The sequence below is a fragment of the Cavia porcellus genome, unplaced genomic scaffold (assembly GCF_034190915.1).
Source record: "Cavia porcellus strain 051 isolate PalLab524CR breed Dunkin Hartley unplaced genomic scaffold, mCavPor4.1 scaffold_33, whole genome shotgun sequence".
Classification (NCBI taxonomy): Eukaryota; Metazoa; Chordata; class Mammalia; order Rodentia; family Caviidae; genus Cavia; species Cavia porcellus.
Window position 1 is genome coordinate 14,976,541 of NW_026947516.1, and position 17,819 is coordinate 14,994,359.

A 17,819-nucleotide genomic window follows, 5' to 3' on the forward strand; every position below is an offset into this window, starting at 1 on the left:
TGTATTATAAATCTAGTGCTGACATGTATGTACTTAGTATAGCCTGATTTTACCCCTTGGTCTTACACTCCGGGATGTTCAGGAACATCACCTACCAGAGCCAAGCTTTGCCAACTTTGTTTTCCTAATGCTTCGGCCCTGTTTCCATCCTGTCAGCCTCTGTGCATTCTCCGTGTTTCTGGAATGCTGCTTCCCTGGGTGGCCCCACCTCTGAGGTCCCATTCCTTGCTGGACTTTCCCCTGAGCTCCTTCAATGATGTAGTCACATGTGAAAATTGGCATTCAGCTACTCACAGAGCATGTGTGTTCCAAGCTCCCATCTCACCCTCACAAACCTAGAGAAAATGAAGACTATTTGCAATGTACTACTGTCATGCAGCTGAGCTGGGGCCTGAACCCAAGGCTCCTCACCCATACGGCTTCCTGCTGTAATGTGCTACTGCTCCTGGCTGGCTCCCATGACCGCCTTTGGATTATATGCTCATTGAAGGTGGGGCAAATTGTATACCATACATACATGTTTGGATACCTCATTTTATCATGGCTGAAATTACTCCTAGATTTCTACATGAGTATCTGTTTTCCCTGTTCCTAAAACTGGCACATAGTGGGAGGTGAAATGAAATGTCTAATGGGTTAAGGTTTTGGAGTTTGCAGACTTTTCATGGGCAAAATAGGACTGAAACTGGTGGTGGCGTGTAGTACTTTCAAAATGGATATCAAACTACCACAAACTTGGATAAATATCTTTATTTAAGAAATCAAATAAGAGTAAATCTGATGGTAGCAACTTCACACAAGGATATAGGATCAAGCTTAAAATTACTTGCTCAAAATTTTTGTCATTCAGAACAGAATTCTTCAAGTGCTCATAAGCACAGAAAATATCTGGTCTTGCTTTTCCATGGACATTCATTATTTTACATTGAAAACACACAGTATAGTACAGAAGAGACAACTATTAGCCTCCAGTGTACAACCTAAAAAGCTAAGTGCAAATGTTAATATAATCCAAACTTTAATGACAGTTCTTCAACTGTATTACAATTTTTACAAGCACAGATACCAGTCAGTTTATTCAAGTTCCATTTTACTTTCAGAAAAAATACAAAAACATAGGGTAACAGAGGCAACACATTTCACTATGGTCTGTAAACTTGGTCCATTATACACATACAGGTAAAGGATTCCAAAGTTATAGCAGTGATGATCACTAGTCCTAGTCTCTGACAGAGGCAGGCATACAACAAATAGCCACGGCAAAAGCGTTTTGATTCAGCTTAGGTAGTGCTGTGTACTATAAATGTTTATAGTATATCTCCAAGTGTACAAATAAATCACTGTATGTGCTATCAATTTCATTTCCTTCTGCACAATCTTAGTTTTAAATCTGTCTACCAAAGCTTGACTATGACATTTGGTAGTTTGACACTAAGGTCAAACTATCTGGATAAGGAAAGTCAAAAGCTTTTCAATTTTTTAAAAAAAATTTATTTAAAGGAGAAAAAAACAAAACTAAACAGTAAGCTTCCCAACTTTTAAAATACAAATATTTCAAAATTATCGACAAGGAACTCTATAAATAACACTTGACAAGCAAATACTGTTGATATCCAAGATGAAACAATGTACTATTTTTAAATTATAAAAGAAATTCTACTAAATTTAGATAAACTGAGAAAAGTAAAAGTTTATAGGCTAATCAAGTTACTTACAATGTACACATTCCTGAGTATATCCCATTGTGACACTGTTTATTTTGAAAATTTTTCTGTATTCAGCTTAAAAGATGTTTCTTCCCAAGAAACTGAACTTTTCTGTCAAATGCGCTTGATCGAATAGGAGAGTTGGGTTCATAAAATGGATTCATTGCAAACTAGAAAAGAAGAAGGTATTAGTGAGCTTGTCAAAGCAAAAGACTGAAAAAATCATAGGCCTTAAAAGGAAATTATTTGGAACTTTTAAATTAAGTCATAAAAAACATTCAAAACAAAAATCACATTTTTAAGTTTCATTCTATATCCTCAATTGTTAAACACTATCTCCTTAAGGAAAGTTTTGTCTTTGTTTTAGTTTTGAGAAGTATCTAGCAAAACTAACGGTAATAGGATAGGTATTATTCTCTGAGTAAATTAATTTTCTAGATCCACCCTGTGTGTGAAATACAGTACTAATTTACTAGTAGTCTTTAGAACAAATAGACTGAGCAGTAAGGCACTTTGCATAAACAAATGAAAATCTGCCATGTATTCAGAGTTAAGAAAAAGTTACTCTTGGGTATTTTTTAATCAGGTTTTTAAATATATTTTAACAGAAAGCTAAATAATCAGTTCCTTATCTAAAGCAGTTAAGTGCATCGTAACAGATGTGAGGAAATTAACATTAAATGGAATTACTGAGGAAAGGAATTGCTGATTTTTACATCTTAATCACTTGATACTTATCCGTCTTTTTTTTTTTCTTTTTGAGACATGGTCCGCTATGCAGTTCAGGTGGGACTTGAGCTCACTTTGTAGCCCAGGCTGGTCTTTTTTTTGGGGGGGGGGGGCAGTACTGGGGATTGAACTCACAACCTCACGCTTGCCAGGCAGGTGCTTATGCCATTGAGCTAAATCCCCGGCCCTCAGGCTAGTCTTGAACTTGCAAAGTTCCTTCAGCCTCAGCCTCCTCAATGTTGGGATTACAGGCGTGCGCCAACACACCCAACTAGCTTATCCATCTTTGTAAGAGTTAAACATGCCTAGTTGGTACCTCTGACTAGAAATAGTGATTTTTCAACTTTATTGTGGTGCAGATATGTAAGAAATCCTGGCTAGATATAAAACATATTTAAGAACAAACTGTTATTAGCACTGTATGCTAACCATGACATCATATTACTATTTTCTCATTTCAGTATCAAATGTAGGTGCACCGTTATCCTTTTTCATGACGTAAGAATTAACACTTCTGGGGCTGGGGATTTAGCTCAGCGGCATAAGCACCTGCCTTGCAAGCAGGTAGTCCGGAGTTCGATCCCTGGTACCAATAAAAACGAAAAATACAAAAAAAAAAAAAAAAAAAAAAAAGAATTAACACTTCTTGCCAGTTTAGGATCTATATCCACGGCATTGTAGATATAAATTATAAAGCAGATTTCCTTTATGTAGGCCATTTCCTTGCTCTCCTAAGGGTTCCCTAACTCAATAATATGCCTCAGTAGAGGAAGAATGGCACTGATTTACCTTCATAAACATTTAAAAATACCTACCACGGGTTATTTTCCTGACTACATATTAACTTAGCAGCAAAGACCTGCTTGCTGAGAAAGTTGCCAGAGCTAGTTCTGATTTGGCAAAAGCTAATCTGAAACGAAAACTAGCTAGCCTTAGGGAGTTAAACAGGTTAGTTTCATGTCAAAGCTAGATTAGATTTAGAAAATTGTAGGACATGCCATACCTTTATATACAAATCATAAACATCAGTAAAGAAGTTCTTTATTCCATCTTCTTGCCTTATATCGTGAAGCATAATAAATCTCATATGTGGAATAATTAAGGTATCATTTATTAAAAATGAAAAGCTATCAGTTGACACTTTAAGTCGCCTGCACTGTATTTTGCAATGGAAAAGTTGAAGACAAAAACTGGGTTTAAAGTCAGCTTTATCATACAGAGAATGTAACCTTTTAAGGTTAGGAGACAGATATAAAAATAGCTCTATAAATGGAAATTTTACCATTTTTACCAACTCCTTGACATCTACAGATTCTGAACCTGGTCATCAATGTTCCATATTCTTGTAAGTCTGTTCACCCAACCTTTAGTCAAATATCTTTTTTTTTTTTTACTTTTTTATGACTAATAAGGTAAGGATATGGCCGGCAGTGACAAATGCTGACACAAACCACTCATTAAATTTGTCCACAGTTTTCAAGTACATGTTGTTTGAGAGCCACATATTTTCATCCACAAGGTCAAGAGCAGCATGAGCTATGAATTGGTTCAGATGACGATGATCATCCTAGATGACAGAGAGCAGCAACAGATTAACGTTTCCATGTAGCATCAGGAATGCCAACCCTTCATTCTGCAGATTCCACATGTGGTTTTTTCATGAGGGAAAAACAGTACTTGTTTTTACTTCATCTATCATCATGAGACATAAAAGCCTCTGGTTCCCTATATTCTTACATTTTAATCTGATATCTAAAACTTGACAAGGAAATAGGGAGCCAGCTAATAAATAAAATGTGTTTAAGAAGCTACACAGAAAACATTTTTAGTGTTACAAGAAGATAGTTATCAAATTCTGTAACCATTTAAGGATATGAAAACAATACTGCATTTAAGAGGGAACACACACACACACACACATACTCGTGGTAGATCCTGCTTTTCAGAAGCTTGTATCTTAATCAGAGGAGAAAGACATGAACCTGTCAGTGGATGTGGGTTTAGGGGAGCACCCTAGGAAGCCCAAGCCCAAGGAGGTGGTGAAGGAAGGCTACAGAGGAGTGGGCTGCACTGGCCAGAGGCAGCAGGGAAGGTCGGGTTCCTGAGGAATGACACCAGGGATGCAAGCAGCAGTGACAACTGAGAGGTAGTACACATGATGGCTGCCCAGAGGCCTCTTTTAGATGAACAGAGCTCATACTATATATGGGGATCCGGGGTTGGTGCGAGGCCACGCTCAGCTCTAGCTTGTGAGCAGTCATCTATGTCAGCAGGGGACAATCCTGCCAGAACTGGGAATGTCCTTGTGCTGGGCTTATATTGCCTAATTGGAAGGTGGGACAGATCCACCCTAATATAGAGAACAAATTCAGAACCTAAGATGCAGTTTTACCCCTGAGGAGTTTTCTCTCCGTCTCTCTCTTTGGTAGTGCTGGAGAGTGAAACCATAGCCTCGGCAGTGCTAGGCAAGTGCTCTACCACTTGATCTATATCCCCAGCCTAGAATTCTTAGTTTCAAAATGTACTTGCAGTGAGTATCTGTTATGGATTAAACTGTGTCTTCCCCAAAATTCATAGGCTGAAGTCCCAAGCCCTAGTGTTTCTGAATGTGGCCCTAAAGAGGGTTGCTGCAGATGTGGTTCATGTATGCTGGGCCTCTGGTACACTCAACAAACACAGGAATGCCCTGTGAACACTGGTGTTATAATTGCTACAAACCACTAACTACCAGAAGCTAGAAGAGAAGCCTTGGAATGAACCCTTTCTTGGAGACTTCAGAGGGAACATGGCCTTGCTGACACCTGCTCTTCAAACTTCTACCAGTTATGGGTTCATTCTAGATGTCCCCCCAAAGCCTTATGCAGGAATAGGTGGGGCTTTTCAGAGGTGGTAGGATCTGGAGTGTGTGATGCTGGGATTAAGGGTGTGTGATTACTAAATCAGTCCATTGATTGATTTGGCAGTTCTGGGCAGGTTAAGGCTACCCCATCCTGCGTGTGAGTGCTCTCTGCCCTAAGGATGGGTAGGCTTGATAAGATTAAGAGACAGAAATAGATTTTTGGGTCCTTTGTTGCTTATTGCTTGCTGCCTTCTGCCCTGCTTTGCACTGGACTATTTCTCTCCTCTGCCATGTGCCACTCTGCCTTGGAGCCAGCTGACTATGGACTGAAACCTCTACATACTGGGGGCTAAACCTTTCCTCCTTTAACTTTGGGTTCCAGGTATTTTGTCTCAGCACTGAGAAAAAAATAACTAAGCCCCCTTGGTCTATAGGAATAAATTTGTTGTTCCAAGCCACTTGAGTTTTAACACAGGAAACCAATACTACCTTTTTCCTGGGAAGTCTGTTCCCATGATTAGGCTATAGGAAGGCTGCCAGTTGCCCTGGAATCCCTCATATTGCTAAGTATGTTTACTTCACTCACATTATCATGGCAAAACTAACTGAACCCTTAGAGAAAAGGGATGTATTTTGTCTCTAGCTCACAGCAGTACTTTCGATGACTTTACCGTGATGATCACTCCTGAAAGGGAAGCAAGGGGATATGAAAAGAATTGAGATGCGTTATGTTCATGTACCAACCCCCACAGTCAGTATGTTGAGCAAACATAGTAACAAAAATTCTTTTAAAGACTAAAAAACGATCACTTTTGAAAGATTGGAACAAACAGTAAAAATAGTTTAAGAAGGTGGGCAGTACCAGGAAAGAGAACTAAGACCAAGTCAAGTGATTAAGTGTTTTAATTATTCTTTTTTTGGTAATGGCAATTGAACTCAGGGCTTTGCGCTTGTCAGGCAGGTGCAGTACCACTGAGCTATATCCCCGGCTCTGATTAAGTGTTTTTGTATGTGCTATTTTTTTTATATTGGGGATCAAACTCATGACCTTGCACTTGCCAGGCAGGCACTTGTGCTGCTGAGCTAAATCTCTGGCGCTGTATGTGCCATTTTGTCCACCATCAGCCCACTGTGCTGCACAGAAACTGAATGCAAGTAACAATGTCCCATGAAGCAACTAGTGCTACAAAAGTACCTCAAAACAGAGTTTTAATGAGTAATAGAACTCTCATAAGAATACAGGGAAAATTATGTTGCAATAGCTCCTGGTACATAATACCTTAAACAAGTCTTTTTGTGATAAGTGAACATTTTAAAAGCATCTTACACTTAACATTGTGCACTATGACTAAGTTACAAAACCAACTCCTTGTCTTAAAGGACACTGAAGCCTATTTGTGGAGGCTGGGAGAAACACAGCATACTTGGCGGCAATTCATTAGGCACATGGATGAGTACAAACAGATGGAAGGGACTGAATCTTTGACTGTTTACTTTGAATGGTAGGTAATGTTACCGAAGCAAGCTCATTTCTCTGAAACCATTCCTGGCAATCAGATGGTTGGGGCTTCGCCTCTGGTGCTGCTTTCAAAGTTTCTTGAGCACAGACAGGGTGTCACTACGGAGAAGGCCATGCAGGTACCACCCAGCGAGGCAGTGCTACAGAAGTCACTGGAAACACAGGCCCGCAGACCTAGCAGCATCAGGACAGTATGAGAGTCTCTTTGAATCCTCTCAGATATAAAGTGATCCACTACATCCATACCCATGAAAAGTGTGAATCACCAAAATAGAATGGACATCTAATCCTTTTCAAGGCAGCAAGGATTGTTCTTCCAGACTCACTAAGGTAGATGATGTTTCCATGCATGTAAGAAAGAGCATTTCCTAGGGGTGACAGTGAACCAAACATCATGGGAAAGAGACCTGGGCATCTTGCTAGTCTAAATATGTGCTGAATAAAGGTTGCCTAAGCAACCCCAAAGACATTCCTCTGGCTAGCTTCTACTGTCTCGAGACTCCAGAGTGCCTCATTTAATGGTGGTGAATTTCGGTTACCTCATCTGACCAGATCTTCCAGGTCTAAAATCATACCACATCATTATACCAGTTTAAAAATTCTTATGTAATTTAAGATTTCATACGTACTTTGGATTCTGCTTTCCCAGCTGGCAAAAATTCCATTTCAAAAACTGGATTATCATGGTGACCAACGATTACAAAGTAGAAGCTTCCAGACATTGTCTTTAATATATGGCTCCTAATAAATGAAAAATACTTAATTTTGGTATTCAGAAATGAACTCCAAACATAGTTAACACAACATCCAGAATTATTTTCTTAGCTTACAATTGGCTTGTTTTCCAGTATAAGTATGATAGATATACAACTTTTGGACTATTAATGTTAGATATCTGGAATGCATCCTATATAATCCAATGTACTATGTTGTCAGAGAAAATGGAAAACCTCTAATATAAAATAAAAAAGGAAACATTTTTGTGACCTGAAAATTCAGGACATTCAGCTCGAGTCCCTGTATGTCTCATGGAGTAATCCAGGCTTAATTTGGTTTGGACTGGCTAGTGTTCACATTAACATCTAGGCAGATGAATTGTGAGTAGTTAAGTGCAATTGAAAGTGAAAACACAAAGGAAATAATGAGCTTGTCTCAGAAACTTCTAAGAAACATCCTTTAGAGAAAGCTAAAAACAGCTGCACCATATATCATTTACACAGGAGACACTGTAGCATTAATCTACAGATTGTGTACTCCAGTCCTCTTTTTCCCAACTGAAGGATATGTGCTGGAATTTAAGTCCCTACACATTCAAGAGCCTACAATATGCCCCTTAATATACCTGAAAGCAAGGAGTTTTATGTTCTACAAAAAATGGATGAAATAATACAAAAAGGAAGATATTCTGAGGTACTGAAAGGTCTTAGAAGTAAGGGTCATCAGGTTGACCGGGGCGGGGGGGGGGGCGACTAAGAAACTGGGAGAAAACGTTAGTGATCCCATGGCTTTTAATACAGATCAACCAAAAGCTGCACTGGTAGATGGATGTGTGGACAGACAGGCAAGTAAACAGAAAGACAGATGATGGCTGGACAGAGGGGATAAATAGATTTACCTATGTGTATATTTTTATCATAGGGCTCTGGAGCCAGATGTTAAGTTCAGTATAGCTCTGTTTCTTACCACCAATTGCGACCATCTTAATCTCCCAGGGTCTGCTTCCTCAGCTGCACAACAGAGATAATGCTGTAGCTACTTTGATGATATAATCATGAGAATTACAATCTAATGCCTGAGAAGCATGAAACTCTAATGCATGGTGCTTAGTTCACTGTGTGTGTTCAATAACTATTATTTAGAACAACATGGAAGAGCTCATGCACACTAGGCACCTGGTAACTCCTCAACATGTGGTGGGAAACTAGTTAACTGGGGGGATCTAGTCAGCCTCCCAAACATCTGATGTGGGGCGGGCCCAGGATTCACCAAGCCTCATTAGACCTTCTGCTGATTTACTCAGAACTCCCGACACAATCAGAAGACATCTTCTTCTTTTTTTTTTTTTTTTTTGTCTTTTTCCTTTTTATCGGTACCAGGGATCGAACTCACGACTGCCTGCTTGCAAGGCAGGCGCTTATACCACCGAGCTAAATCCCCAGCCCCAAGACATCCGTTTCTTTTTTTTTTTTCCTGTGTACAGTGCAAAGACATCTGTTTCTTAAAGAATGAAACATTTTGTAACATGAAATCAGGCCACATCTGGCACTTTTGACTCAAATTAGAAGGCTATGACTGGAAGAAAATGCAGCTAGGAGACTTGGCATGATGAAATAGGATTTATATGGAGCAGAGGTCAGCACCCTACAGACTGCAGGCTAAATTGAGCCTCATGCATATCCTTACTATCTAAAGGCTGCTTTCACTCTTCAATGGAAGAGCTAAGCAGCTGCAACAGAGGCCATCTGGCCCCCAAAGCCAAGAATATTTACTCTCTGGGCCTACACAGAACTTTGCCTTTGCTTTAGGGGAAAGATAAGTAAGACTGGATGACAAAGACAAGCAGAATGATACAAAATTATACAAAACCAGGAGAAGTTGCAATAATTCTTCAGAGAAAGTGAGATAAAGAGGAAAGGGAACTTGAAATGTGAACCAAGTAAACAATAATATCACTTTTTTATTTTAAAGGGATTAAGACAAAAGAGTGTCAACATAACAAAGCAGATCAGAACAGAACAATGTAAGCAACACAGTATTTACCACAAGAAAACCCGTAATTAACAGTCACTACCATGATGTCACTTTCTTTGAAATAGTTGAACATAATGTCATATACGATAGTATCAAACATAACAAAATAGTATAAAACCATTCAAGAGAATGAAAGTATTTCAGGGCATTCAGAACCAAATAACAAGAGAATGAACAATGGCTACTATATTATCTCATTTGCCATATAAATTTTTTTATACTATTACACATGATAAAATCCAATAAGATACAATATGATTGAACCAATGGAAACAGAAGAACAAAAGCATGGTAGGACTTCAAAGGAAGATGATATTAAATCAGCACTGGCTATTACAATGTCTTGTTTTCTTCAAAATAGCTGTTCATACTATCACAGATAATAAAATCAAACAAACCAGGATAAAACCATTCCAACCAATGAATGCCTAGACCCATGCCTATCACCATGTACTAAACTAAAATCTAAATGGATCAAAGATCTGAATATTAAAACAGAAACACTAAATCTGTTGGAAGACAAATTAGGTAAAAACCTTGAAGACATAGGGGTAGGTAGAGAATTCATGAACAGGAATCAAACTGCACGGGTAATACTTTCCAGAATCAATAACTGGGATCACGTCTTATTAAAAAGTTTCTGCATGTCAAAAGAAATCTCCAGCATAGTGAAAAGAAAACCCACAAACTGGGAAAAAAACTTAGTGAACTGTCCCTCAGACAAAGGACTTCTGTCTAAAACATATAAAGAATTTAAAAAACCCCAACAATATCATGAGTACTCTACAGCTGCAGTTGGCCAAGGGAAGGGCTTATTCTTCTTCACATTTAAGCAGTAGCAGAAGAGAAAAAATAAAAACCCAAGCAGCAGAATACAAACACACACACACACACACACACACACACACACACACTCTATATTTACATCCCTCCCTGCATACTTGCTCCTTTATGGAATCCACAAATGGGAAAGAAGCACAGTGTTTAAGTACAGCATGATGAAGAGGAACAGAAAGGGGTCTGAAAGGTTCTGTTACAAACTACCCAGCTGGCCAGATGAGACAGAATCTTCTTTATATGCATTCTGTCCTTGATTCGAGCTGCCAATAATTTGATTTGTAAACAGCTCTAGAAGCTAGAAGGCCTATAACTCTCCATTCTATTCTGCGAAGGGAAATCTGACAGGTAAAGTGGAAGAACTTAAAACCCTGTGACAAAAGAATGCCAACGCCTCAGGAGGATAATGTGTGCAGTCATTTAGCACCTGCGTGTAGGCTTACCGCCATGGATACTGAGCAAAGGTAAGACACACCTCTGCCAGCCAACACAATGAACTTTGTGCAGCCATGGAAGCGTCCTGTAACTGCTGTCTACAGTGAGAGCCAGTAAACCTTTAACATGTGGCAAGTGTGAATGCAAAATGGAATCTTTAATTTTGGTTAATTTTACTTTAAACATAAATAGCTGTATTTGGATACTAGGTACAATATAGGACAGTACAACTCTAGATAAATGATTCCCAATTCCTTACAAACCATAGAATTCCAATAAATAAAACAATACAAATAAAGGAACTGCTGTGATTGAGCATCAGTGTTTGTATAGGTATATGTATTTTTTTTTGTCTTTTTGCTTTTTATCGGTACTGGGGATCGAACTCATGACTGCCCGCTTGCAAGGCAAGTGCTTATGTCGCTGAGCTAAATCCCCAGCCCCGAAGTATACATATTTTTGTCTGCTCAATTTTTCTACTACTTTAAATAGAGGGTCTGAAGCATCCCATGGGAAGTCTGGCCTGAGAGTGTTGAGGAGACAGCTACACAGAATTTAGAAAAGAGTTAACCAAGGAATTGAGAAACAGATGAATCTAGGATGGTTTCCAAATGCCTAGTTTAGGTAACCATGCTGAACAGTGTCTCCTTTCGAGATGTCTGTGTCCTAATCTCTGGAACCTGTGAACATGTTTGGGTTCCTGGCAGAGAGAAATTGAGGTTGCAGATGGAATAAAAATGATCTTAAAATAGAGAAATTAAGCTGGATGTAGCAGTACATGCCCGTAGTCCCAGCACTGTGGGAGGCTGAGGCAGGAAGACTGAGTTGGAGCCCAGCCTGAGTCATATGGTTAATATAATGCTGGCCTGAGTTAAATGGCAAGCTCAAAGCAGCCTGTCTCAAAAAAAGGGTAGGGGGGGATTATACTGGATCATGCAGTTGGGTTCAATGGAACTTGCAAGCACCCTTTGAATGGAAGAGGGAGGCAAAGGAACAAAGTGAGAGGGAAAAGTGGGCAGGGAAGGATGGTCACAGGGACGCAATGCTGATGGCTCTGAAATCAAACGGGTCACACCCAAGGAATGCACGTGGCCTCTCGAAGCAGGAAAATACAAGGAAATATTCTTCCCAAAGCTTTTGATAAAAGCATACCCTGCTGACACCTTCATTTAAGTCCAGGGAGATCCATGTCAGATTTCTATCTGCAGAACACTGAAGTATTTGTGCTCCACTGAGCTACTAAAATTGTAGCAATTTATTAAGGCAGCAGTAGGAATCTTGCACATATGACAAAGCTGAAAAACCTGTAGGCCTGAGAAGGAAGGAAGGAAGGAAATGCTCAAGTCAGTATCAGCACATTCTACAAAGAGAATGGGAACAAAAGGGAGTTTCCTTGCCAGGGTCAAGGGTTTCAAAGCACAGGGCAAAGATGTCAGGGGGAGGCCACAGGTGCCTTAATGTGAGGACTGCCACAATGTGTGGGTGTCAGTGTGGAGAACAGGGGCATGCAGTGCTCACACAATGAACTGCAGACAGGACTGTAGCTTAGACAGTGATGCCTGTCAGCTGCTGCTGTGATGCAGGAATGAGAGTCAGGAAAGGATTTTAGGAGCCTCCACACTAAAAGGAGCTTTTCACAGCTCCAGTGCTGAGGCCACAGGGGTCTCAGGTGACCAAGGAAGATGTCTGTGTTCAGATAATCCACAGCACCTGGGTGAGAAGTTGCTCAAGTCTGTTGGTGCCTATGAAAAAGTCCCCCATGACAAGGGCCTGGATTAGGTGGCTGATGAGACGGAAGCCAGGACTCTGACTTGTGGTGGAGACAACACTTGTCTCAGGTGATTTCCATAGCTTGAGCTTCTATTGAGAGGGAGACACCTTTAGAAAACAACTTGGTGATACGAGGTGTTAGACTGACAAACAATGTAGGAAGTCATTAATTGGTAAGGAACATAAAAATGGGATCAGAAATCTCTGAGGTCAGCATCAGAGGGACAAAAGCCCACAAGGAACTGAAGTATATGAAATATCTTTTTTTTTTTTTTTGTCTTTTTCCTTTTTATTGGTACCGGGAATCGAACTCACGACCGCCTGCTTGCAAGGCAGGTGCTTATGCCGCTGAGCTAAATCTCCAGCCCCATATGAAGTATCTTAAGAAAAAAAAAGGTCTTTTTAGCTAACAATCAGGTAAAAGCAGGAGAAAGGTCAACGTCATTTACCACTTGGTACACAATGAAATGTTCATGTTGAAAGAGAATAGCTTTCAAATAGTAAGCACCCAAAAAACCAGGTTAGGCAGGATGCAAACATCACAATGGGTCTGTTAAAAAAATATCTGGGTATTTCAACAGCCTCCAGTGTTTAGGTCCTGGCAAATTATATACAGTAGCTTGGACTAACAAATGTGATTATAGGTCTACTGTTGATTGACATTTGAGAAATCACAGGCAGGAAAGTGCCATACCCTCTGTCTTGGTTACTTTTCTCTCATTGCTGGGACAAAATACTGGACACCCAAAATGAAGGAAGGAAAGGCTTATTTAGCTTACCATTTGTGGAGTCCATGATCGACTGGCTCCAAGGCAGGATGATGGCATGGCACTGGGGCAACAATTCAAGGCAGCAGCCAGCAAAAGAAGCCAGGACAAGAGGAGGGAGGAGCAAGCCTCATTTCCTCCTTGTATTGTACACAGGCTACCACCCCCCTCCAGGTGGGTGTAGCACTCAACAAAATCTTTTTGCCCTCCTCTAGCACAGGATGGGGATGTTTACAAAGAAGAATCCTGGCTCCCTGCTTAGTCTCTTAGTTAAACTTCTAAACTTCCCAAGTTGACACAATGTATCAACCATAACAGCTTTGAGATAGCTTAAGTGGTATTCCTATTTTCAGAGACAGAAAAAAGGGGTTCCCCTTTGTAACTGAATACAAACAGACCAAAACAACAGAAATATGTATTAAATGCCTGTTTTTCTGGGTGGTGGTGGTGGTGCTCAGAAATGCCAGGTGCTTTTATTATACATTAGTTCATTTAATGGGAATCCCTGCAAAAAACAGTAAGTTATTATGTATTCACATACCCAGGACAAGCCAAGCCAAACTTGCATCTTTTGTTTAGGAAGAACAGTATGATAGGTAGGCAATAAATCATTTTTGGAAGTATTTTGGTTATCTACCTAAGAACAAACTGCAGGTCTGCAGCTAGCCTGGGTGATAATACAGTTTTGCTTGACTGGTGCCCTTTATAAGGACACACATGCTGATTGTCTTGTTCACATTGGTATCCCCAGAACTATAACAATGTCAGGGTCCAGTAGGCACTCATTATTTGCTGGAGAAGGGACCACTCATAGCTGACTTGTGTGTTCATACTTAAAGAACTGGAATTTTCTATGTCAGTTTATGGCCCAGGGTCTCTAGGGGAGGCTCTGAGGTTGACTTTAACCTATTCCAGGTCAACATTTGAATGTGTAACTTGGATGAAGATAACTCACCACATTCAAAGATAATGCTAACGGTAGCTAACTTATTAGAAGGCGTAAGTTAGGATTCAAAAACATCTCCATGACTAGGAGAGTTAGATGAATTTTTTTTTTTTTGAGTTAGATGAAATTAACAAAATGTAATTTAAGAGGATGAGCTTAAAAGAAATCAACAGGAAGACAGAAACCTACATTAAGAGCAGTTCATCTGCACAAAGCCCCAAGTTTTAATTTACTGCAAGCTTATTAAGAGGCAGCAGTGTAATGTGGTGGTCAAAAAAGCTAAAGTAATTGTAGGCTGCATTAGGAGAAAGAGATGGCCAAGCCAGGCTGAGAAGGTGCTGACGCGCTCTTTACTAATAATACCACCTGTGAGGAAGTACTCAGATCCGGGAACAGCATTTTCAAAGGATTGATAACTAAAAAAATGTGTTAGGGCCAACGGTGGGATCTAGGTTAGGGAATGCTCTAGAGAGAAAAATGAGAGGTGACCAAACTTTAAGAGAGAAAAAGACTGTTTTGGTCGGGAGATACAGCACAGTACTATTTTTAAACATGCTGTTTAAGAAAGGGATTTGACTAGGGATGGCAAAAGGTTTCTTTTCCTTTGCCATCTCAAATCACTTCATAGTGATTGCCAGGAACTGGTGATGAATAAGAGTCTGTAGTCAGTGAGTCAGCAGGAAATCACTGTGATCGATTCTGGTTTGGGGAGTGCAGGGCCTATAGGAGAGTCAATGCTGTATTTGTTAGTTTTGCTAACTCTGCATGGCACAGATTTGCTCTACTTTTCTGCACAAGCCAAGCTCAGGGTTGTTCATCTGAAGTTACCAGGAAGCTAAAAATGAGTAATGGCAGATAGAGTAAGAGTACCAGGAGCACCAGAGTGGGAGGATGAACTCAAAGAACTTAGGAGTTGTTCCCAACCCATCTTAAGTTGCAGACAAAACTCATGAACTGCAGCTCCAAAACCATTTATTTTTTTATAGCAAAACTCTTTACAGCCTCTACAAAAGGATTTCTAGAAAACTGCCCTGTGCTCTGGATAGCAGTGGTTTCTTTCAGTAATTCCACAAGTCTGGGCTGCAAGACTGAAGTGGGGTGGCAAAACACATGTCTATTTAAATGAGGAGCAGTATGAATATTACTAACAGGTCTCTAATGGGAAATTTTCCTATTAATATTATAAGCAGTTCTCCCTATGGCCAAGTTTATTCTGGCTTTTGGTGAACATTTCATCTAATTCTATTCAACTTTTGGACCAAACATAGGGGTGGGTAGCAAGAGTGTCTTCGGGAACTGATGCTTCTTAAAAATCTAGTGTACTTTTTAACGGTATTTACAACACTGCGATATCACACTGAGCTATACTCCCTGTTCTCCCCTTTTGACAGGGTCTCCCTAAGTCTCTAAGTTGATCAGGCTGGGCTTGAACTTGAGATCCTCCTGCCTTAGCCACCCAGAGTGCTGGAATTACACTACTACACTCTGCTTCATGTTATCTTTCTAGAACACTGTTTTCAACATTTTACTATTGTGCTCAAAAGCCTTACTGCTTCCCAGCTACAGGTCATGTACTAGTACTCAAAACAGATTCTCAAGTTGCTCCTTCAATCTTATTGTTCACTTTTGCTAGAGGTGACAGGTCTACTTACTGTTTCTCCCAAATTTACTTTCATTGTATCAATGTTATACTTTAGAGTTACTTTCCTTATTTCTCTTTTTATATTTCAATGGCTCTTCCTGAGTGTCCAAACCTTACCTATCCAACAAAGTCCTTCTTCCACAATGATTTATAATAAAAACTTATAGGCTCTTCCACAGTCAGTATTGGTGGGAATCCAACCTAGTACAACTACTATGGAAAATAGTATGGAGATTCCTCCAAAAACTACGAAGAGAAATTCCATTTGACCCAGGTATTCCCCTTTTAGGTATCTTTCCAAAGGTATTAAAGGCATCATATTACAGTGATCCATGCATACCTATACTGACAGCAGTAACGAGTGTAATAGATACATCTTAGAAGTGGCATACATGTCCATCAGCAAATGAACGGATAAAAAGAATGGATAAAGTAAATGCAGTATCCATACACAGTGGATGATGACTCTGGCATAAATAAGGATAAATTTGAGTCATCTGTAGGAAAATGGATACACTTTGAGTCATAATGTTCAGTGAATTAAATCAGAAACACAAGCTTAAATAGCAAATAACTTCTCATATGAGAAATCCAAAGTATTAATAAGTTAAAGAGCAAAAAGAAAAGACATAATAGAAAACGGAGATACACGTTTTGCAAAAGGTAAGGGTACTCAGGGATAGAGGGAGATGAAAAAAGGATTAAGATATGTTATGTATATAAGTCAACTTCCCATAATGAACGTAACCCTTATGCACTGCAAACATGAACAACAACAACAACCCCCTACAGCATGTCCACCTCCTAAGTGTTACCCTTGCTGCCTCCGCGAAATACTATAAACTTTTCATAGCCAGAGATCAAAACTTGTACTCTTTAGTGCTGTGCACAAAGCTGACACTGACCCAATTTTGTCCTCATTGGTAGGACTTCCCCATACTCTGTATCCCCAAAAGTCAAGCCAGAATTTCTACTGCCTCCACAAACGTCCTTTTTTATATTCCCTTGTTCATTTGCCCTTCTGCGATATTCTGTTTGTCCACTATCTAAATCTTACTAATCAAGGCACTGATGAGTAATGCTTTTTCAGAGAGCCGACACTGCCCTCTTTCATCTTCAACTGCCTCTTTCCAAACTCTACCCTACTTACAAAAGCATCTTAGTTCTTGTTCTATTTTTAGGCTGTAACGTTTTCATTATTGCTTCTGAGATTTAGTTCCTTTGCTTTCCAATTAAGTTTAAGTACCCTGGGGCCCGGACTTAACTTTCTCAAAGTACACAGAAGTGAGTATTATAAAGTTTGGTTCCGTAGTTCTTAAATAGGAGCAATTCCGCCTCCCTGAGGACATGTGACAAATGTCCGCAGGCAGTTTCAGTTTTCAAAACCACGTGCCTGGAAGCGGTGGGCATTAATAGTTACACATCACGGATATGGTTAACATGTTACAATCACAGAACTAGACTAAGTCCTACAACAAGGAATTTTCAGGTTCCAAAAGGCAACAGTATCACGGGTAAAGAAACAATGAGTTAGCTGAAGGACTTAGGGAAAACCAAGCGTCCTAAAAACGAACATCAGCAGGTCGAAACGGGGTGTGGCTCGCTCAGATGAAGCTGGCCGCGATTTATATACAAGGTCAACGTCCGCCTCACGCCGGACCTAGGACGTCCCCTAGGGAATCAGAGAGCCCGTCCTTTCCCCTCGCTACAACCCCTACCTGTAGTGAGACGCAGGCAAAGGAAACGCCCAGCTAATTCTTGAAGCTGAGACCCGCGCTGTAAACCCTTAGCCGGGACTCCGGAAGCAATCCTCGCGAGATACCTCCGTTACTGAGCTCTCGCGAGATGTGGATGAGTTTATGGTTCGGCGCATGCGCT

The 17,819-nt window shown here is 40.1% G+C and overlaps 1 protein-coding gene across 2 annotated transcripts; it reads right to left on the minus strand.

Annotated features, from left to right (window-relative positions):
* Positions 1 to 735: 735 nt before the first annotated feature.
* On the minus strand, positions 736 to 17,794 carry Trappc2 (trafficking protein particle complex subunit 2). 2 transcript variants are annotated; one of them, XM_063242765.1, is made up of 6 exons: positions 17,660 to 17,747; positions 11,969 to 12,128; positions 7,423 to 7,534; positions 3,854 to 4,002; positions 3,439 to 3,520; positions 736 to 1,876 (listed from the first exon to the last, which is right to left on the minus strand). In XM_063242765.1, exons 2-6 carry the CDS (start codon positions 11,983 to 11,985, stop codon positions 1,778 to 1,780), a joined length of 459 nt encoding a protein of 152 aa, XP_063098835.1. In that variant the 5' UTR covers positions 11,986 to 12,128; positions 17,660 to 17,747; the 3' UTR covers positions 736 to 1,777. The 2 variants fall into 2 exon arrangements, with proteins under 2 accessions (XP_063098835.1, XP_063098837.1); XM_063242767.1 differs by lacking the exon at positions 11,969 to 12,128 and having other exon boundaries at positions 17,660 to 17,794.
* Between the last annotated feature and the right edge of the window lie 25 nt (positions 17,795 to 17,819).

What these genes read in the sequence shown, in the direction of transcription:
- Trappc2 (XM_063242765.1), bottom strand. An exon ending in CTGGGAAAGCAGAATCCAAA is followed by an intron (nt 4,003 to 7,422) that starts GTACGTATGAAA and finishes TCTGTCATCTAG; the next exon opens with GATGATCATCGTCATCTGAA. An exon ending in TTTGTCACTGCCGGCCATAT is followed by an intron (nt 3,521 to 3,853) that starts CCTTACCTTATT and finishes TATTCCACATAT; the next exon opens with GAGATTTATTATGCTTCACG.